The 22,628-nt window shown below is 40.4% G+C and overlaps 1 protein-coding gene across 1 annotated transcript in view; it reads right to left on the bottom strand.

Moving 5' to 3' along the window:
* Window positions 1-22,628, bottom strand: part of pitpnm3 (PITPNM family member 3) — an 87,017-nt gene that overhangs the window by 59,625 nt on the left and 4,764 nt on the right. Inside the window, 1 exon segment of the mRNA XM_047594929.1 lies at window positions 10,282-10,377. Within this exon segment, the coding sequence (XP_047450885.1) occupies window positions 10,282-10,377 (96 nt within the window).

Genomic DNA, 22,628 nt, shown 5'->3' with positions numbered 1-22,628 from the left:
CAATCCTAATGTATATTTTGCGTCTGTCTGCGTGTCAGCGCAACGGATACGTTTAACTACTGCTGTGCAACAACAGTCTCGTTTGATTTAGATGCAGCTGCACCTGGTTTCACTGATTGACACCTTCACTCAGACAGAACAAAGTAATCCGCGAAATAACCACCTGCTGGGACCGGTTTAGAAAGAAAATCATCTGCGATTCACGAGTCGTTCAAATCCACTTCAGAGGATTTTTATCGTTAACAAGAGCATTTTATGCATACTGCACAGAAACTATACCCAAATGAAAATGTTGCATAAAATAATTCCCTGCAGCTTTAGATGCTGAACTGTGCAACAAGAGAGTAAAGGCAGAATACCATTAACTGCTTAAAAACCGGGAAACAGCTCCGAAATCATGTATTAGATATGGACGGCTGCCAAAAAAACAGTCATCCGCTACTCTGAGAGCGAAGGTCTACCAGCCTCGCTGCTGCAAAAGTACAACAAATGTGCATTAAAGAAGCTTCTGTGGCAAACTCTAGATAAAAAGAGAGAAACAGCACTCAGAATACCTCACAGCTGACGAATCTGTCCGTTAGACAAAAGACGAAACACCAGAAAAAAATCCATCTTTAAGTTCCACTTCCTCAGACCTGTACTTGTCATTCAGCTGGAAGCTTAAAGAAGTAAGAAAAAAAAAAAGCTTAAAGGTCCAGGGATGGATGGCTTTACAGACACTTATGAACACGCTGTCATTCTTCCGCCGACAGCTCAGACAAATAAATGAAAAGGGGAAATGAGATATGTGTGAGGGCGCTGGAAGGCTCCTGTCCTAGCATCTCTGTGAGGACCGGGTTTAGTTTTAAAGAGTGAGGACGTTTGATTTGGAGAACGTCGGCTTGCTTTGGGTTTGTTAAATTTACGGCGAAAGGAGTCGGAGGAAGCACCGCGGCCAGTATGGAAAATCATACTATAGAAGTGCTAACGTGCACGTGTGTTTGCAGGCATGTTTAAGGATGAGTGGGAGGACTGGGTCTAAAGTAATCTTCACTGCATACTCTGCTGCAGCTGCATCGCCTGCCACTGCGAAACCCTTTTGTGCCACAGAGATAAAACCCTGTAATCAGCCGCATGTGCAAGATACTGGAAATGAACAAAAAATGGAGTAAAATAAAAATCCACAGATCCACAGACTCCTATCTCTTTGGATTGGTTAAAATCCAATATGAAGACGAATCACACTCACATATCTGGAGCCACGGAGGCGGTTGACTTAACTGGCTTTGACCAAAGGTAAAACAGACGTGAGTCTTCTCAACGTTGTTAAAGTAATCCTAGTGCGGTAAATTCAATTATCGTATCGTGCTGCGAGCATAATTGTGATAATAATAGTAATCATTTTTACTAAGAGATCTTTGTTATGTAATGTAATTACATATTCTCATACACAAACAGCGCGGTATAAACAGAGTGGTATAAAGACATTACAAAGTAGCAGCCGTACAATAAAACAGACGTCCTACGTGCGTACAGGCACAGTTTGCAGGCAGTTTACTTTGGCGTTAAAGCTGTGGCCAAACACGACGCCATAAATTTCCTTTCAGGCTCAATCCGTCAATCCCCTCATCCTCATTATTTAAATTCATGTCATCAAATCTGGATTAACGCACTGCAAATTTGTCAACCACTCACATCAATAAACAACGTGGCAATCGAGCTGGCGTTCACTTAGCAGCTGGCACGCACATTCAGGCCTGATAAAAAAAAAAAAAAAATTCTATTTTTCTCCTTGGTGCACATACTCATGTAGTTTTAAATTCAAGGACGCTCTGATTCAAATCAGGGCATCTTTGAATTTATTTAATCTCCACTGGATTTTATTTACTGACTGACTGTTTTAGGATTTCCTCTTGTGTGTGATGCCAAGGAGCCATGGCAGAATGTAGGTATATATATAATTATTATTGTTATTATTATGAAGGCAGAAGCAAGTGGAAAGCCAGTGGAATTAAGCTAATTCTTCAAACTGAATAAAAAGAAAAATGGAAGAAATCCTGCTTAATACCCCCCGCCGCCGCCGCCGCTCATCGCTGGTAACAGGAACAACCATGAAAGAACTAAAACACTTTAGCCGAAGAATCCACACTTACACAGATATGTGTTTATGAGATGACAGAGCCAATGAGATGACAGCGCTTCAGATACGCCAGAAATGTTTCCCCCCTCTGGCTCAGTTCTATAGGCTATGACAATGGGGGAGAGTCACTTAATGCAGCTGTTACAGGCTGTGTTTTACTTTCATATGGAAACAAGAAGCTGTAAGGACTATAGAGGTGCACTGAAACAATGTCGCTGTGTGGAAGACGAACAGTTGCTGCCTTCAAGTGGAATCCATGGTTACAATGGGGAGAACATGTGTGCGCGGAAATGCTCGGCATTCAAGTGGCAACGTCAGCCGCAAGTTGTTAAGCAGCGTGTGCGTGCAGGAGGCATCAATAGAGATAGATCGACGAGAGGAGAGCGAACCTCGGTGAAATCGAGCAACTTGTTACAATTATAGGAGAAAAAAGTGGGGACGGTTGACTAATATCATACCTATCAGCCATAACATTATGACCTAATACTGTGTAGGTCTCCCCTTGTGCCTCCAAAACAGCTGTGACTCATCAGAGAATGGACATGGATGTGTGGTGTCACTTGTAGCATGTTTGGGTCCTATGGGTTGAGGGGATCTGTGGATCAGGCTTCTAGTGAATTTGGAGGCCAGGTCAACACCTCGTGCTGTTCTTCATGTTTTTGTATGTGTGCCTGTGTTAGGCGGCATCCCACTGTGGATGGGTGCTGCCATCACCACGGAGTGCCATTGTTAAGTAACGTCCACACAAATAAATGCCAGGTCCCAAAAGTTTCCCGTACTGTCACAAGATTTTCAACGTTATTTACTTTTCCTGTCACTGGTTTTAATGTTGTGGCTGATCGGTGTGATGACACAAACACGGGGTTGGACTTGAAGCATCAGGTGAGTCCAAACTGACAGCATCTTTCTTGTCTCCATCGATACAATAGCAATATTTTTATCTGCTGCTCGATTCATTCATAAAAAAAAAAAAAAAATGTGGATGGAAATAAATACAAGAGGGTTACCTAGGTAACCAGAGCCAGATACAAACACCAGCAACCGATAGTCAGCTACAAAGCGATGGATGACGAGGACAGGGATTATACAATGTATTAACTCACAATCTACGGCAACCATTTTTTAAAAAGTCGACTAAAGTTTCTGTTTACCAGTTATAAATACCACCTGAAAGAGTCTTTTTGGTCCCATTTCATCTATTAAAACAAATACTCCAAAGCAAAATCTTTTTTTCCTTTTTCTTTCTTTTTTTTTTTGCAAACTAAGAGCAGTGACATGATTTTTAAGGGCTAATTAAAGTCATAAAATGTGGACCAAATGAATTATTCAGTAAAAGGTCCTTTTGTGGAGTAATAACGTCAGAGAAAATAAATGCTTCTTTTTTTACTGTTGGCTTGCTCCAAGTAAAACTGATGATGCTCCGTTTCTACTTGCATCTTCTCTGCTTCAAATAATACACCAGAAGACATCTCTCCATCAGAACCGACCACCAAACCAGACATTTGAACCCTTTCATACGACGCGTGCTTCGGATTTTTCTTCTCTTCTTATGATGTGAGCTTCAAACGTCTTCTTATCTTCTCTCTGTGATTTGAGAGCTTCGGGGTCTGGACTGCAGATAAAGCGGAGATTTACCTGCCACGGGTGGAAAATGAGCGTTTTTATGCTCCACAGTGGAGACGACTCTCGAGACGGATGGGTCATGGAGACACTCGCTATCTTCACTGGGATCTTTTCGGGTGTCAGCCTGAGACTCTTTGTCCTGACAGCAGTCTGTGTTACACTTTTGTTTTCATCATCACTTCAGGCCACCCCAAGGAGCCTGTGACAAGCTGTGTGTGTGTTCTAGTGTGTGTTTGTGTGTGTGTGTGTGTGTGTGTGTGGTGCACATGCGTGGCTCTTTGCTAGGGGCAGCTGTGCAGATGTCAGAGGAGCTGAGAGACGACAGCATCAAACCATGCAGCAAACAGCTGTGTTGCCCCGACACCATTTTCACACAAACACTGTCTGGCACACAACGACGTCGGCTGACGTTTAGTCTGAGACAGACTAAATGTCAGTCTCACTTTGCATAAGAATAAAACACACGGAGATACGGATGGAGTTCATTTATGCTTCCTTGACTTACGTTTTTGATTTAAATAAAATAGCACTGAGTATGCACAAAGTCATCTCCGTAAAATTACATTTGTATGACTCAGGCTTTTATCTTCCGTACATTACACAACCCATTATCCAAAATTCAGATAAAGAGAAACTATCCTTTAGTTTTTATTTTAATTGAAGCTTGGGCACAGTTCCAATAAGGAAGATAGATTCAAAGACTTTGTTTCTGTTGCCCCACAGTCAGTTTGGACTCTCTCTGCTGCCGCATGCTATTCATCGCTTTCCCTCGCTGTCAAAAGCCCTTCGTCCTCAATTACATCATCTCTGCTCGTGTCCAGTGATTGGTTGCGTTCTCTGAGCCAACCAGTCCCAAATGGTCTCTCTCCCTTCAGATCATCTGTCGTGCAGCTGTGAGCCTACAACTCACCCTCGTTGTCCAGTAGCTCTCAACCAAAGCCTCCATCTTGTCCACCACCAGAAACAGCATCTATGCTCAGGGGGTCCTGTCCCTATCAACTACCTTCATCTGAGAATCTGTGTGTGGATGTTACTTAGACATGTGCCATCCACCTAGACCAGACCAGGCAGCCCCACCCCATGGCAATGACAGCACAAGGTTGACATGGCCTCCAAAATTACTAGATCCCAAACTGATCAAGTATCTGTGGGATGATCCACATTGTTCCCACATGACGTCCACAGAAGGCCCATGTCCATTCTCTGATGAGTCACAACTGTTTTGGAGGCACAAGGGAGACCTACGCAATTTGAGGAAGGTTATGCCTGATTGGCTTATAGCCTACGGTTAATGTAGAAAACTTTAAGTACAGCTAAGTACAAATGAACAAATTCTTAGGAAGGTTTTCATAGCAACTCCTTTACAATCAATGAGCAAATTCCTCAAGTCTCTGAGCTCAGTCACCAGAAGACACTTGGCATCCTTCCTGAAGAGACACACGCTCTTTCTCTAGGTGTACTTTTTGTCCTCAGTTCTTCAGGAAGCGAAACAAATTACCCGTTACTTGGCTTGAGATCAACTGGCAAACGTTACGCCTCCTCTGGCTTAATGTTTATCATCATTAACCTTCTACTTTCTGCTAAAAGTAATCTGGTCGGCAATAGATAACAAAGTAAGAGCAATCCCGCGGCATATTGTTTGACGCAAGCCCCTGAAACACCCTCTAGGATAAATATCGTCTCTTAAGCCAATGCTACAAATGCAGTCTGGTGGATTACAGTGAATCACGAATGTCAAAAACCCGTGGGTCGCACTTTTGTATGCAGTTTCATCCTTTGTTCTTTAAACGTGCAGCCTTTGATCAGCTTGTAGCAGCTGCACGCTGCCACTGACCAATTACACTGATGTGTCACAAAAAAATGAAGATGTGTCAGAATGTGGCCACCTTTGAACACTCAAATCCCCAAATGTGCTGTCTCGTCAAAGTGAGCCCTCAGACGTGTGTCGTTTCTCCATTTGCAGAACAACTTACGCGGGGGCAATTCTTGAGCAGGAGAAAATGTTCAAAACACACACACTTGCGCAGAGATAACAGCAACAGTCAAAGCACATCTTTTTAGCAAAAAAAAAAAACAAATGCAAATTCTTGACAGGCCTCGTGTATTTTCATGTTTTTATGGGTCCACTGGGCTACACAGTGCGAATGGAGGCATTCATCATAGCAGCATAAATAAAACTCCCCCAAGCTCACTGTGATGGCTCGAGCGGTAAGCCTATAATATGACAAAGTTATCACTCAATCATGCCTCTTCCTCTCCAGTCCGATTCTTTCAGTTTCTCTCACTGCTCGCTTCTGTATACCTTTCAAATTGCCCTTGGCCAAAGGAAGCCTATAGTGTCCAGTCGGCCTGTGGAAATAAACAAACAGACCAGTTACAGTATGTGCAGCGAGGACTGAGAGCCTTGCAGCGACCATGGTGGGCTATAATTTCAACAACCTTTTGTGACTTTATGCTGGTTTCCTTTTAGGGGGAGCCTTCACACTGAGTGCGTGTTTACGTTTGAAATGACTTGCTCTGTTGGCTTTTCAGCAGGACACGGCTCCACCGTTACCCTCGGCTCAGACAATAAACAAAGACAAAGCATATATAATGTTCTTTGTTTCTATTTTTTTATTATTATTTTTATTATAAAACTGCTTTGTGTATTTCATCTTTCAATCTGCGTTCTTGTTAGGAAGCTTCTTTGTAGATTGGTAACTGCTGCGCTTTCAAGCAACTTGAAAGTATAATCCAGGGTTTTTAGAAGCTGCTACATCAAAAACATTGGCCTCCCATGAAGTCCTTCCTGTGTTGTGCATCAGACGGAGGAAACTGAGATATGTTCGGCCTCTGAATAAAAAGGTAGCAAGTAATGAGCTGATGGGAGAAGGGAACAAACTACCTGAAATAAAACAGAATTTTTGGGGTCGCAAAATGATTATTTGTCTCTTGTGACAGATTGCACTGATTGTGGCAAACTAAGGAACCATGCACAGTTTAACTTGGGGAGTTTTCCCCCAAAAAATTTCATGTTTTAACTAGAAAAAAAATTAAATGGTTAATGTTTGTCTGTGTCTGAATAGTCATAGTTCGCTTCACTTAGCATAAAGTATAACCTGCACAAATAATGATACATTTTGTAAATAATAATAATGATAATAATAATGATAAGATAGTCCCACTCTTCTTCTGACATGCCCATAGATTGTAAATAAAGATGGACGGCGGAACTGCTCCCTAAAACTGAAGCCAAAGCGAGTAGAGCTCCCCCTGGTGGCTGGCGACAGTACAGGTCATAAGCTCCACCTCCTCTGTGTTAGTGGGCGGGACTTGAGTTGAGCTAAAACACTAAAATACACGTTTAAGTAGTTAATATAATGTTGATCCGTGTTCAAGTTTGTTTTAATTAGTTATTTGACGGTACAGACGCTACGGGATGTGACATAAAAGTGACCACCAGAGACCATCTTAGACTTGTAAAAACAATTTTTGAAAATAAGTATAGTATATAATCAAACATTTTCTTGTAATTGGTGGAGGTTGAGAAGATTGTTGTATTAATTCAAAGAAATGCGACTAAGTGTAGCGGAAGTGTGGTACCATATCTGTTTGAGGAGTATCAGGCAATTCCAGATGACATCACATAGTCATTATGGATGGTGATGTCGTGTTTTATAAGTGGTTGGACCACAGGAAGAAGTGGAAGAGAGGTTAGCAGTTTTGGCAGCTGTTATCAAAGCAGATCAAGGTTTTGTCCTTTTATTCTTCGGATAAATTGATAAAAGCTGTATTATCATTTAACTTTTTCAGGATAAAACTTCTTAAATCCTTTCACGCCTACTATTGAATGGACTAAACTTGAATTATTTTGTCATTTTATTACTTTATTTTTTATGAATAATGTGCTGTCATTGTATTTTTTTGTGTTTTGTGGAAAATTAAAAAATATAAATAAAAAACTTTATCGAGCTATCTCTTCTGAACATATTGTGAAAAGTAAATTGAATTTGTGTTGTCTGACCACAAACTAATGCCGAATGGAGCCGAACATATAGCTGACATCATTTAGATGTGCCACCTAATTCCCAAGCCGATCAGGCACCAACACCGGCTCCAAAGTGTCCGTATTCCCAGGAAAATAGTGTCAGTTTAACCAGTGCAAGGAAGTGGAGACACGCTGTCCATATTTATCCAGTCTATGGTCACGCCTCACTAAATATAAAGCTGCACGGCAAACGCGCACATTCCACAGATTGTCCAAACGATTCTTTTAAAGTAATTAACACGGATAAGTGATAAGTGAGGACCATTTCATTAAATTAGAACATAGGTATTTCTCTTTCCCTTCACACTCTTTTAAGATATTCGATGGCTTAGTGTGGAGTTTGGTGCTGCAGATAGCGTGCGGCTGACGAGCTACATAGGTTGACATGCACGTCTCCTATCCCCCTGTGATTTCCCAACGCCGATAGATCCCCCGACGCCCGTCTCGCGAAATGCATTTACAGCGATGCACAGCTCCGCTCCGTGACAGCTGTGATAAGGGTACATATTTCATGTTCTCTACGTGCCTTTTTTGGCAAACAGAATATGGGAGGGAATGGAGTGACGGGAAGTGAAATTTGAGGGAGTGAAAGATTGAGGCAGAAAGAAGGGGAAAAATTAGACGAACGAAAGGGAAAGTGAATGCCAGAGGGGAATGAATGAAGTCTCCCACACAACTTCCTAGCACGGCACTTAAAATGTGAAAAGAAACAGAAATGGAGCAGAACATACAACCAAGGAACCCACTGAGACCCATTTCCATCATGTTTTTATATAATATGAGGCACTGTTGGATGTTAGACTGGCATAATGCAAAATACTTTCACAATACTAAAGCATAATTAATTAGTATTGCAACCATCAGACTCTTGGGGGATCAGCACTTCGACTGGATAACTGGCGGGATAAGTATAGTACTTATGCGCTGATGAACTCCCTCTGGGGCCTCAAACAGGCTTACAGTGCAACATGTTCTCGAGTGCGTCTATTTCGGGACGGCCTAAAAACTGAGTAAGTGGACAAGAGTATTCAGGCGGACAAGGACAACAACTTGAGAACGACAGAAGTTCGTACGAGATCTGTATGCAAGACTTAAGTACTTCCTCACCGGTACACAAGGTAATGCTTGAAAATTCACCTTTATAATGGGATTTTTTTGAGAACAGCTGCCCAGTGTGTCTTCGGCTTCAAAACTAAAAGAGGGAAATTAACTTTTTCATCACAGGAACTATTGCCTTGGCCTCCACAACCCAAACATTTAGGAATCACTTAAGCTCTGGCAGGAGGCTTTGTCCAAATTCTTCATTATCTCCTCGGTTCCTTCATTTTAGTAAATATTGACTCAGCTATAGTCCTCATCGCAGTGGTGCGAGTTCATTTCCACTCTGCTTCAAGTCCTTACCTCCCTCATCACTTCCTGTTTCTCTCCACTAGTAGTCACCAAAAATAAAGGAATAAGGGCTGTAAAGTAATATAAGATAAGTAAAATGGTGTCCGGTTTGTTAATCTCCTGAGACCCAAGCTTGTGTTTGGTATGCATTTTTAACTTCTCCAAGCTATTTGGGATTAATAGGAACTATGACTTATAAAAACTAAGCGTCATCTCTGAACAGGAAGTCCATTTAAAGAAGCAAAAACAAAAAAAACATGGGGATTATTCCATGGTAGGCCTATGTTATAATAATGTCACCAACATGTAACAAAACAGAAAACTGTTTATATTAATACCTGAGCAAAAGAACAATGAAGTCTCAACCTCTTCGAATGACTACTTTAGCTAATTAGCTGTAGCTCGTTACTATTGACAGAATTTGTTAAATTTGAGTGTAAAACTACAAAAGTTAATAAGCATAAAGAAAGAAGTTTCAGTTGTAAAATTTTATGAGGTTTTGTCTCTTTCAACTTTTGTCACGTTTGTCTGTAGAATGAATCAGATTAAATGTCCCCATATGTGTCTGTGAAGGTTCTCAGTCATCCACGTCATGGTAATCCAAAAGGTGTTTGAAGAAAGGCCTAATGGGTCCCCATATGTGGACGCAGGTTCTCAGTAGGTTAAATCAGTTGTTTCAGCACATATTGTTATTTAAAGTTTTCCTATAATCACGTTTCATCTGTCAAACTGCCTTTGACTGCGTGTAACATCCATATTTTTACCAGATGCTAACAAATGACAGTGTTTTTGTTTCCAGCCACTGACTCCAGCTCCTTCTGGCCTCTTTTCCCCAAATAGCAGTGAGGACCTGGATGTGTCTATTTTTATTGGTCGTCCTTGCCAATACTGACTAAGTAATATAACAGAGTTACTGTTGTTTGCGATATATGCTGATTACAACTTAGAAAGTGCTTACAACTTAGTAATTAAAATGAATCTGTACTAATGACTCAATGTTATATTCGGTATCTGCAGAGGAACGTGCTGCAAGTCCACACATTTGATGGATCGTTTACAGTGCCTCATGAGACTAATACAAGGTGTAGGCCAGAAAAGATGGGAAATCAAATGTAATACTAACCTCTGGCATCAAAGAACTCTTCATCTGAGCTGTCAACTGATTCTTGTGCGATGTTCTGCAGACACCAATGAGAGGCGCTGTGTTTTCGTGATGAACCTGTGGATCCGGGAGAGAAAAAAAAAACAGAAGATGTGCTTTTAGATTTGTCTGATAATGACACTGAAGGTCATGCCATTAATTACAGAACGCACAGACAAATCAAGCGTATTTTTATTCTTCCCCTTTCTCTCAGTTTGTTGGTTGATGGCTCTAAAAGCTTCGGGGTGAAGACCAAGCGTGTATGCCGCAGGTGCGGGATAGGTGGTCTTTCAAATGTCACAGCAGGTGGGAAATGGACTTTAGCTTGAGCGGTGTCATAGCTCAAGTGTCTCAGCATGGCAGCCCAGGCATTGTTTTATGACCTTCTGATATGAGAACAGGGAAGCTAAGGGATTTAAGACAATAAAGAGAGAAACGGAGAACAGTAAATTATTTCCAAGAAAACCACTGAAGGGGAAACTGCCTCTAACACAGTGGTGTAAAAGTCCACTTAAATCATTATTATTTAACTCAAATCAGGATATTTTATTTTAGAACAAGATGTGAAAATACTTTTGTCATTACACTGCGCATACAGTGGTGTGAAAAAGTGTTGGCCCCCTTCCTGGTTTCTTATCTTTTACAATGTTTGTCAGACCTAAATGCTTCAAATCATCAAACCAATTCATATACAAGACAAAGATAGCACAAGTAAACACAAAAAGTAAATGCAAAATGCAGTTTTTAAATGAAGGCTGTTATTATTAAGGAGAAAAAAATTCAAACCTAAATGGCCCTGTGTGTAAAAAGTGTTAAAACATAACTGTGGTTTATCACACCTGAGGTCAATTCCTCTAGCCACACCCAGACGTTATTACTCTTATCAATCAAGAATCAGTTACATAGGACCTGTCTGACAAAGCAAAGACCAAAAGATCCTCAAAAGCAAGACATCATGCCGAGATCTAAAGGAATGCAGGAACAAATGAGAAAGAAAGAAATTGAGATCTATTAGTCTGGAAAAGGCCATTTCTAAAGCGTTGGGACTCCAGCCAACCACAGTGAGAGCCATTATCCACAAATGGCGAAAACATGGACCACTGGACCACCAGGAGCGGCCGGCCGACCAAATTTACCCCAAGAGCACAGCGACAACTCATCCAAGAGGTCACAAAGGACCTCACAACAGCATCCAAAGAACTGCAGACCTCACTTGGCTCAGTAAAGGTCAGTGTCATGACTCCACCATAAAAAAGTGACTGTGCAAAATGGCATTATGGCAAAGATCCAAGACCCAAATCACTTCTGAGCAAAAAGAACATAAAGACTTGTCTCAGTTTCCCTGAGACTTTTGGGAAAATACTCTATGGGCTGATGAGACAAAAGTTGAACTTTTTTGAGGGTGTGTGTCCCATTACATCTGGTCTAAAAGTAACACAGAAAAAGAACATGATAGCAACAGTACAATCTGGAGGTGGTAGCGTGATGGTCTGGGGCTGTTTTGCTGCTTCAGGACCTGGAAGACTTAGACCATAATAAAGGGAAGCATGAATTCTGCTTTATACCAAAAAATCCTGAAGGAGAATGTCATGACCTTAAAAAGGCGGTCCATGCTTGGAAAACCCTCCAGTATCGCTAAATTACAGCAATTCTGAAAAGATGAGTGAGCCAAAATTCCTCCACAGCGCTGTGAAAGACTCATCGCAAGTTATCGCAAACGCTTGATTGCAGTTGTTGCTGCTAAGGGTGACCCAACCAGTTATTAGGTTTTTTCACCCAGGGCCATGTAGATTTGGATTTTGTTTTCCCTTAATAATATAAACCTTCATTGAAAAATCGTGTGTTATCTTGGGCTAATATTTCAATTTGTTAAAAGCTCCACTTGTAGATTCTGCTCATCTTCTTCTGGTTAGATCATTTTTTTGTATTGTGTGCTCTAATATGTTGTACTGGAGTAGATAGAGCGGTGAAGCAGTTCATTCACAGAAATCCTTTAATAATGGAACACGTATTATTTTGTAGAACACACTGTCACCCGTTCCTAGTGTAATATTAAGCCTCCTTATGCTTATGTTCTGGTTGCAGTGAATGTCATGATAACGAACAGTTGCATGATGCTAACAACAAAGCTTGCTTGAGCAGTACGGATTACATTCAATTCTGACAAGGAGAATCATGACATCCTGGACATAAATAGTCAACTCGCCTTAGGAATAAGTCGAAGCTCTTTCTTCCACCTTTCTCTTAGCTGCAGCTCTGCCCATCGGAGAATAGTACTCCAGGGCCTCTGGGATCCCTCAACCCCCACACAGCCTTTAGCCCTGTCATCTAGATCTGCACTGGAGGATGAGCGAGAAAGTTCAAGTGAGAATCAGTCCAGTCATCCAGTTAGCATTTATAGCGCATCAACATTCAGAGCAGCAACACCACTATCAGCCAAGCAGCATTTTCCCTCCTATACAGCCAAATCCTATATACAACCTCTAAGTGCTAATTTGTGTCAACAATTCAACCAGTCAAGGAGCTCAACATATCCACAACAAGACAATTTGGCCAAATTATGTAATTCTCTCTCACAGCCAAACAAGCTATTACTGCACTGAGCTCGAAGATGATTACTGTAGTTAGAAAAAAAAAAAAAAAACCCTTCCTCTTTGGAAATATAAATACAGTCCCACTTAAACAAAACAGAAACAGGAGCTATAAGTACAGCTGAAATCCTCACCAAACACTTGACCAGGACACAGGTAACTACAGCAGGCAAGACCCACACGTTAATGTGTTACATTGTAAGTGAGTCAGCAGCGCTTACTCACTTATGCCATCAGCTGACAGCTGGCATGTCTGCTTGTGGTTCTAGCCCAAGTTCTCATGCTTTATGTCGGACTGACTTTGCGTTATTGTACACAGCGCATAATACGAGACGTTGTCTTCATTTTCAAATCTTCTCTGTGAAGCTAACAGCACAGAACAGCTGAAACATTGGAGACAAAATGTGACACTGTTATTTATTCCTAACAATAACCCCTAGACAAGACAGATTATAGATTGATGTTTAATTGATTAGCATTCAATATGGTTCTTGTCCAGCAGGGAAATACTCCACACACTGTTTTTTTCCCCACAAGGTAACTAACCTCAGGAAATAACATTTATAAATCAACACTTATTAATGTAGCATGAAATTCTGCTGTCCTTGGAAACAAAGACACCAAAAACTGAACTGAAAGGGCGAAAATGGTGAAAACTAAACCTCAGAAGCATAAATTATGAAAGAGACAAACTAAGATTTGATATTATATACGATATAGACATCTACATTTCATAAAATCATAGCCTGGGTTAAAGACCAAAGCAGGTTGTCTGTTGCATCCAAACAAACAAACCTTGGTTAGGTTTAGACAACAAAGCCTCTACTGTGAAAGTTGCATGTTTTGTTCACCCTCCCATCCACCCCAACAACCTCCTACTGACGCTGGAGTAGTTCATAAATATGTCACTTCAATCATTTAAAAGAACGTTTCCTCTCAAGGGTAGTCTGATTATGTTGTACCAACTCACAAATATTCCCTTGTTCTCATCACTTCCAATTAAAGTGCTGAATTATCAGCCTTAATAAGGGAATGAAACAGTACTAGCAAAGTATTATCAAGCGATATACCAATCTAAATTTCACAAACTACATGTCAAGGCCTCCTCCTCATTAAATGGAAATGAAATTCTGCTGTCTTTGGAAATGAAGACACCAAAAACTGAGCTGAAAGGGCGAAAATGAGACATATATTTCCTTATATATTATTAGACTCTGGACTCACCATGTGCAATAATTTCCAGCTGTGCAATACCCCATATCCAATGTTATTATAGAGCAACAACTCGGAACACAGGTTCATTTATACATATTATTATATATATTTCTTATATTTTTTTTACACTGATGCATGTATTCTTACTGTAATTGTCTACTTACTCTTACTTATTCTTATTGCCTACATTGCTCTTTGCTCTGCTGTAACAAAGAGTAATTTCCTCCCTGGGATCAATAAAGTAATTCTGATTTTAATTCTGATACATGACTGTGCGGCTGCCAATGTCAGGCCCTATGTGAGACCTCAACTTATCCGTCCCTGTCCTCGCTGACTTCTACTTGACCGTCCACTGAACGTCTGAAAGAGACATCCTGATGGCATATGGCTATGGGTGGAGGGGGGTCCCTGTGCGCCACAGTTGTGTCGAGAGCTCCTGTGAGCACTCAGAGCTCACGCTGAGCGTGATGAGGAGCTGATTGGGTGCACAGCAAAGGAACTACTCTGAAAAATAAAAACACTTATGATCCTGCTACACCAAGCACAGCTGCCACAGTAAACTACTAACAAACAGCTTTCTCCATCGTGGGATTTGATGTGTCGAGTGCTCCGGATACACTGTCAGTCACCTCATGAGGGGCTCGGAGTGTTTTGTAAAGTAGCGTTTTTATTTAATGGATATACTTCTGGCACTGATACCAGTCTACTGTATATAAACCAGATGTCACCGGACCCCTGGAGGTTGTCAGACACTTAAGGCAACCTAACCAATGGCTTGGGCAACTGAAGCATCACGCCTCATGTGCACCTATCGTCGTGGAATGCCTTCCCCACTGGGTAATGGAAATGGTTGCTGTAGGTCCCTGCGGGGCATTTTCTGTACACTATATCTCAACAGATAGGGTGAATAGAGCTTGAAAGAACTACAGATTATGATCAAGCAAACTGCAACAGGGTATATATGTGCACCTTTCTGGATGTCAGGAACCCAGCAGGTATTTGTAAGTCATTTTTTTTATGACAAAAAGTTCCTCATTTACATAGTATTTGCTGGAAACTGCAGATGGCTGTGTTTATTCATGCTGCAGAGAATTACAGAGACAGGAGAGTCCTCTTCCATGTGTGTAACTCATTCTTTACAAGGAAAAGGCTTAAGGTTGTTTTGCTAAACAGAGTATTGGAAATCAGTATTGCTCGAATTAGACTCTAATCTCACATCTCGGTGGTGTTTAATAATTAACAGCACCACTTTAAAATGAAAGCTCTCTATGAAGGCTGGAAACAAACTGAAAGAACTTTACAGTTTCCCAATAAGAATTTGACACAGTCACAATGTCCTATACATGACAATCTCATGTCATGCTAAGTAACAAACCATAGGACTTATTTACAGCCATGCTAGCAGCTCTCACCGTGCAACAGTAGTGCTTTATACCACAAGGCTGCCAATGAGAATACTAACAAGCAGATATTAAGCAATAATGTTCACCAATTTGGTTTAGTATGTTAATTTTTTCACTAAATCTACATTTGAGGTTGGGGGTAATGGCCTTGATTTTGCAGGTATTGGAGGAAAAATACATATTTGTTAGCTGTTACATGTGCTGCCATTTAAATACTGGTCAAGATTAACCCAGTCTCCTTAATTTTGAATGGGAATGTAATGTTGAATTGACTATAACTATACAACTAAACTGCAAAAGCATAAATTGTGAAAGGGACAAACTTAGATGTGATATTTCGTTAAAGGTTAGAGAATAACTGTAGTCCGGCTTATGAAAGAAAAGGTTCACAGTGAGTGGAGCCACAACATACGAATTTACATTTCATAAAATCATAGTATTAACCTAACCTGGGTCAAACACTAAAGTTGGTTGTCTGTTGCATCCAAACAAAGAAAGTTTGGTTAAGTTTAGACAACAAAACCTCTGCTGTGAAAGTTGCATGTTTTGTTCACCCCCTATCCACCCCAACAACCTCCTGCTGACGCTGGAGTAGTTCATAAATATGTTGCTTTGATCATTTACAAGAATGTTTCCTCTCCATGGTAGTCGGATTATGATTATCGCTTGCTCTCTTCACTTCCAATTGAAGTGTTGAATTATTAGTTTTAATAGAGGAGTGAAACGCATTTTCCAGCGGTATATCAATCTACATTTCACAAACTAGATTCAAGGCGTCCTCCTCATTAAATGGACATGCTGAAATTCAGTTTCAGTGTTCAAACAAAATCCCTGACCAAAAAAAAAAAAAAAAAAAAAAACGCACTTGATAATTCATCAGTCACTCTGATCACATTGCTTTTGTCTGCAAAATCAAAGGATGCAAACCCCAAACAGCACGTCTTTTGAAACTGAACATACAAGTTATGGAAAAGAGAGGGAGTGAAGCCCAGCACTTCACTGGGCTGTGTTCAAAGGAAACCTGTAAGTATCTAAAAAAGCTTTACTTCAGAGCAGGAACACAGCGCAAGGTTGCTCGTGATTCATCCCGTCCTTCTTTCATCTCTTCCTTTCCATTATCTACTTGCTGTGACGTTTAAACAGAAGCCTGCAGCTGGTTGAAACGGTCGTCCGGCAGCGTCCATTACTCAAGCTGCTCCATTGCAATCACAAGTTGTACCTGCTCTACCTGTTTGTATGCAGGTAAGGTTCTCTAACTTTGTGACGTGCATGTTGTAGCAGCGCTGCGCTTCCTACTAAAACATCTGACCAATCGATTTCAGACAGGTGCATTTTAAGGCGTTCGGTGACCCTGCCTTTATCTCACTATTTTAAAGGTGTTCTTTTATAAATACATTTTTATCAGCTCCCGTGTGGAGCTGCTGTCAAAACAAACCTGCTCCATACAATCCGCTCAGCCGATAGAAACAGATATCCTCTAGCATTTAGCATAAGACATCAAAACAGAGCCAAGAGGAAGAAGTGAATAATGGACTTGCTTTTATCAGGGGGCCAGAAGCAAACACCAAATATCAAACACATGCACATCTGCAGGATGTTGAATATGCACAGGGTTGATGGTCAGTAAACACCTTCAAATGGTAAGCTGCTTGGACAATTTGACGTGGTTGCCATTATGGCTCAATTCCATTAAAGTGTTCCAGCAAGGTTTGACAGCAGAGCCGCACATTAGAGAGAGTCTGGCCAACTCAAATCATGGACGCCATGTTTGATACCTCGGAGGGAAGACGGTGTAACTCTGTGGGCCGGATGTGCTATGTCGAAATAAATCGCTTATTTTCACCATTAACGGGCCTATAAATGTTATTGCCAACGTCTGTCAATATTTAAAAGGCCCTCACTTAAATATCCCAGCGTCTACTTACTTTAAATATTTTAAATTAGCCTGTAAAATGCTTTGTAGCCCAAGTGCCTCGTCAGTCATGGAGCCATGTTTACCTTCTCCTCAGTCTATCCTGTGTTCATCTATTGCAGTTAAAAGTTTTAAAATACTCAGAAATGGTGAAAATGAAAATAATCTTACTGTTATTGAGTATTATAATTATAACATTAGCACGCTAGCCATAAAAAAAACTTAGTAGTAACCGAGGGAAACTTACGTATCAGTTAAATTTGTCTATCTACCTGGACATAAATTACATGTACACATGGGTTTCACAGTATATATGACGGTAGCTGTTATTTTTCGAAGCCTTTAGTCTAGATAACTAGCTAGCATAAGGCTTGGTTAGCTTCAACTGTGTTGAACAATTTTTGGACTTTAATTTTTTCTATATAAAATCTTAACAGAAGAGAAATTGACATTTACCTCACATAATATATAGAAATCAGTTGACATCCAGTTCTTCCTTTAAATCTTCTGCTCCCATAACTTTCTCCGTTTTTTTCCACTGGGGAAACGGTGGAGTTTCCCCCGTGTTTTCTTCATCCATGTTTTACCTTTTAATTCAATTTTATTCTTCGTTACTGCCACTTCTCTATGGGTGAATATTGGTTAGATGTATCTAACGTCGCGGCCAAGAAACACGTGACCAGCTCAGAACCAATCAGCATAGCGGAATAGCTCAGACTCTCTAATATACGGCTCTGTATGACAGTAGCTTACAGCGCCCTCTTGTGGTAGAAATGATCTCATTAGCAAAGTCAGGTGATACGGTCAGGATTGGCCAGGCTATGTATTGTTGTTGTCAGATATGGTAGAGGTTGCTGGCATGTTCATTCATCAATTCATCAATTTTGCCAATCTTGTGGACTGTTCTGCCTCCAGCTAAGCCCCGCCCATCAAAGAACGTCATCTCGTTTGCAAACACAAAAGTGGTCTGGTATTTATCTGACAGTGCAAATTAGGTCTCCCTGCTTTAATTCGGTAGCGTTAAAGGGAAGCATATGCTGCACACGTATAAGAATGTGACATTTTTCAAAAGGACACAGTGTAGAAGAGAAGCGTTAACAAGTCTAACCAACAAACAGGACTGGAATGGAAATGCATCGAATCAAACAAATATGCGGCTCTATTTGTTGTTGCGATTTGCTGCAGATGTGCCCAGACTGCATTTATAGATGAAAAAAGCAAAAGTTAACAGCATAATAATAAGGAATGAGCAAAGAACATCTTTCAGCCTGACAGCATGACTCATATGTTACATGATACTCACAGTGGGAGAAAATCTTCCACTCTACGACTCAGGCTGTTTGCTTAAAACAAACCCTATTATTTATTAATCTGTAGGGTATTTTTCCACTGATTTCAGCGCACAGCCAGATACATTAGGGGAAATTCAGCAGAGATACATTAACCTGCGGTACTATAATGTAGGGCAGATAATTGGGAAGCAGCTACTGAAGAGGAAATTATAGTCTGAACAGTCAGAAATAGATCAGGTGTAGCTCTTGAAAAGATTAATTCTGAAATCTATTATTCTTCTCTATATGCCTTCACAAATTTGTTACAGTACGGTAACAACAAACCTCAGGCTACACAGCTACCTCCAACTGTGTGAAAAGATAAGATAGAAATACTGATATTAATGAAATATCTAGAACATAAGCAACAATATAACAATATTCAACATTTTTAAGAGGTTATCTAAGGTAAGCAGTAACTGAACTCTTTAACCTCAGGCGTCATACACAGTATTTAATCTTTGCTTCATTAAATCCTAAAGTTTGAAGGGTGGGGGTTGCACTTCACTCATATCACCTGGGGATTCATCGTGCACCTGGCTTTAATTGCGGCTGAATTGCCAGACAGGTGGCTTTCACAGAAAGGTGTTGTCATTTCCATAAATCTCACAGGATGTAACATAAGCCTTTTTTTTTTTTTTTCTCTCCAAAACCGTGCTCAAAGCAGCATGAAAAGAGTGGTACGGGTATAATAAATTCTGAAACAAAGTGGATTATAAATCTTCTGGAGGGGAAATATCAAACTCAAGTACTTCCTAAAAATGTACTGACGCACAGGGATGTCACAAAGTGCTGCTCCACTGCTATTGTTCGGTTCTTATGTATTGTCAAAAAAAAAAAAAAAAAAAAAGTGTCACATGGACTCTTGTATTTTTCTATACTGCTGACCCACGTGTGAAATCAGAACACTTATTCTGGTGACCGAACGGGCACTTTACTGCAGAAAGAAAATATCCATCCTTATCCATCTTCTCTGCTGGTTATGAAAAGCGTACACCACTCGCAGAATAGAAGTTACATATGTGCATTAGCTGAGACTGCACCTGGACCCTCTTGATAAACAGCAAGAGGCAGCCAGAAACAAAAGTGCTAAATGCTGGAGGGAGGGAATTCATTGGTTAGGGGACACATTTGATATAAATTTTGAGTTACTGCATGTGCACCCAGGTCCCTGGAGGGCTTGGCTATATCGCCTTTTAGAGGAGGTCGCTGTGATTGCCCTGATTGTCCTAATTAGTTACATGATTTTGCTGTTTGCATTGACCTGAGAAGGACATCCAGTGGAATAATGGATGCATAAATTATAAATGTTATGAGGCTATTACAACACAACAAAGATTCTGCGGAAGGAAGTCCACTCATGAACAGATCAACAAAGCATCCACTGTTTGTAAGCTCTACCTTCATATTTAAGGGTTTTTAAAGACATAGCAACATGCTAATAATCTAATCTAATCTAACAATGGAAGAAATTTGGTTTTATATGCATGAAAAATTTCATGTTGGGTAAAGAACTGAACATATTTCACTGCAATAAACTTAATTATTTTAAATGTACTTTTAAATGCACTTTATACTACAATATATCATTGTATAAGGTCTATTCATATAAACACAATATTCAAATTAATCTTGTAATAGACAGAAGCACATAGAAAAAAATCCACAGTCACCAATTCAGTCTTCTCGCCATGAGGTCAACATCCTGGACTTTTATGCAGGAAAGATGAGTGTTTAAAGTTTGAATGTGAAATTGGTTCAGTGTGAACTTGACAATATAAGGAGCAAGGCCTCAGCAGCCAGGGTGGCCCCATATGAGGAATACCTCTTCATCACAGACCTTATCTGATTTGGATCAGTTGCTACCATCCACAGCTAATTTCTTTTCGCCTGTGCTTTCTTGCCCTCTCTCCTCTCCACCACAGATGGTGGTCTGTAAGCTACATTAGTGCCAAACTCCTCATATTATAATTAGCAGCATTTAATATTCCAGGAACACAACTAACTGCACCAAAAGAGCTACTAGAGGAAGAGGAAGGGCAGGAGAGCTCTCCGACGGTGCAAACCACTTCTGAATTGAATATTGGACGTCATCGGAGGGCGACGTCCACAGCGTATGGAGGACATCCAATAATGTCTTCCCGTGTATAGAGAAGGAGGAGGAAGAGACTCTGTCCCCTCATCTCAACATGCCCCAGAAGAGATGGAAAATTGAGTGAGAATGACATGCACCCGCCCCAAAATATATATATAAGATAGAAAAGGACTTAAAATTAAAGGAAGTCTGCTGAGTCTGTTTATGTCCTGCCTCGTTGAACACCATAAGGTGAACCATGAAGCCTGGTCCCTTCTATGTGGGCTGGAAAAAGCTATTAAAAACCTGCTTTGTTATTTAATTAAACCTCATTTCATCACAAAGTTAAAATCAATCGAATCCAGTCAATGAAAGACACAGAGGAGATTGATCGCTCTTCAAAAATCTTAAGTCGATCACCTTCCTGGTTGCGATTAGTCTACATAAAGACTATGCAGATTGACTGTTAATGGACTGTCACCCTATGACTGGGTGTTAAATATTATAGCTAACACCTTGTGTCTGCCTGTGCAGCAAGGGACACATACTGTATATGTCCAGCTCAAAGATGAAGAGGTTTACGTTAGAAATGGTAGCAAACATTTGTTAGCAAACACCCGAGAGCAAAGCGGTCCCTGCTACCCTGCACGACAAGGCAACAATATCATTCTTAACAAATATTAAAGGACATAAAATGAAAGGAAAAAAGTTACATTTAACCTTTTCAGCAAATGCCTATTTAAGTGTGCAGCAGTTTTATAGAGCCCTCCATAGCTCGTAAACAATTTCATGCATTTTGAGGAGCGAGGCTTAGCTGGAGGCAAAAAGTTCTCAAGCACTATGGCCTCTAAATGGTAAGCACATTTCAACAAATTGTTTTGGTTGGAATAGACAAGGAAAACATATATTTTAGAGAATATATTAATACACTCACTCCCCAGTGTTATTTTCAAAAGTTGACTAATGTTGCGTTAGCTAGCCTAGTGGCTAGCATTAGCATTAACCCGTAACAAGAATCAACCAAATAACGATTAGCTTAACGTAATTTCAGCCACAATTTGGTCTAAGCCATAATGTTATTCAGGGTAAAACTGATGATTCATTACATATTAATCTTACCTGATATCAGATGTGCGTTGCAAGCGTTGTTGATGATTGTCTTACTCCAATCCTTTCTTATAATAACGTTCAAACTAAGTCGTCTACAACTGGCAGCGGCTGGTATGCGATAAAACTTCAAGTTACCTTTTTTCTCAAGAATACATCAAGACGACATTTTCCCGGTTGACTGTGACTGTGTTTTTCTCTAGCTTCCCTCTATTTTGCCTCCAGGTAACGTTGTGACGTTTTGACATAGGCCATGAAGAGGTCTATTCAATATTTACTTACTTTTTTTTTTTTTTAGCTGTACTTTTGGTCTACACCATCTCCTGAGAAAAATATCTTACACTGAAGTGCTGAATGCTTCACATTGTTCATTTTCACTGGTGTACGCCGGGTCCATCTGAACTAACAGCAACCATAATCGTACTGTCTCATAATGAAGCTTCCACCCTGCACTGTTCTACGGAAAAAGGCTGTGACAAACAATCACCTTCATTATTGATTCATCTGGAAATTGTTTTATGGATTGGCCTGTAAATGTTTTGGCCTATGAAATGCCGGAAAATGTTTAAGTGGATGATGATGCCTCCAATGTGCCTTGCATTGTCGGACAGACTGAGCAAAACATGAAGGTTTTCAGTTTATTCTCAAACGAGGCGAAGAAAAGTGGCCAAGATTCATATTTAAGAAGCAGGGACC

Source organism: Mugil cephalus, chromosome 9 (assembly GCF_022458985.1).
Source record: "Mugil cephalus isolate CIBA_MC_2020 chromosome 9, CIBA_Mcephalus_1.1, whole genome shotgun sequence".
Classification (NCBI taxonomy): domain Eukaryota; kingdom Metazoa; phylum Chordata; class Actinopteri; order Mugiliformes; family Mugilidae; genus Mugil; species Mugil cephalus.
Note: the sequence above shows the minus strand (reverse complement) of the source record. Positions and strands in the feature narration are given on the sequence as shown.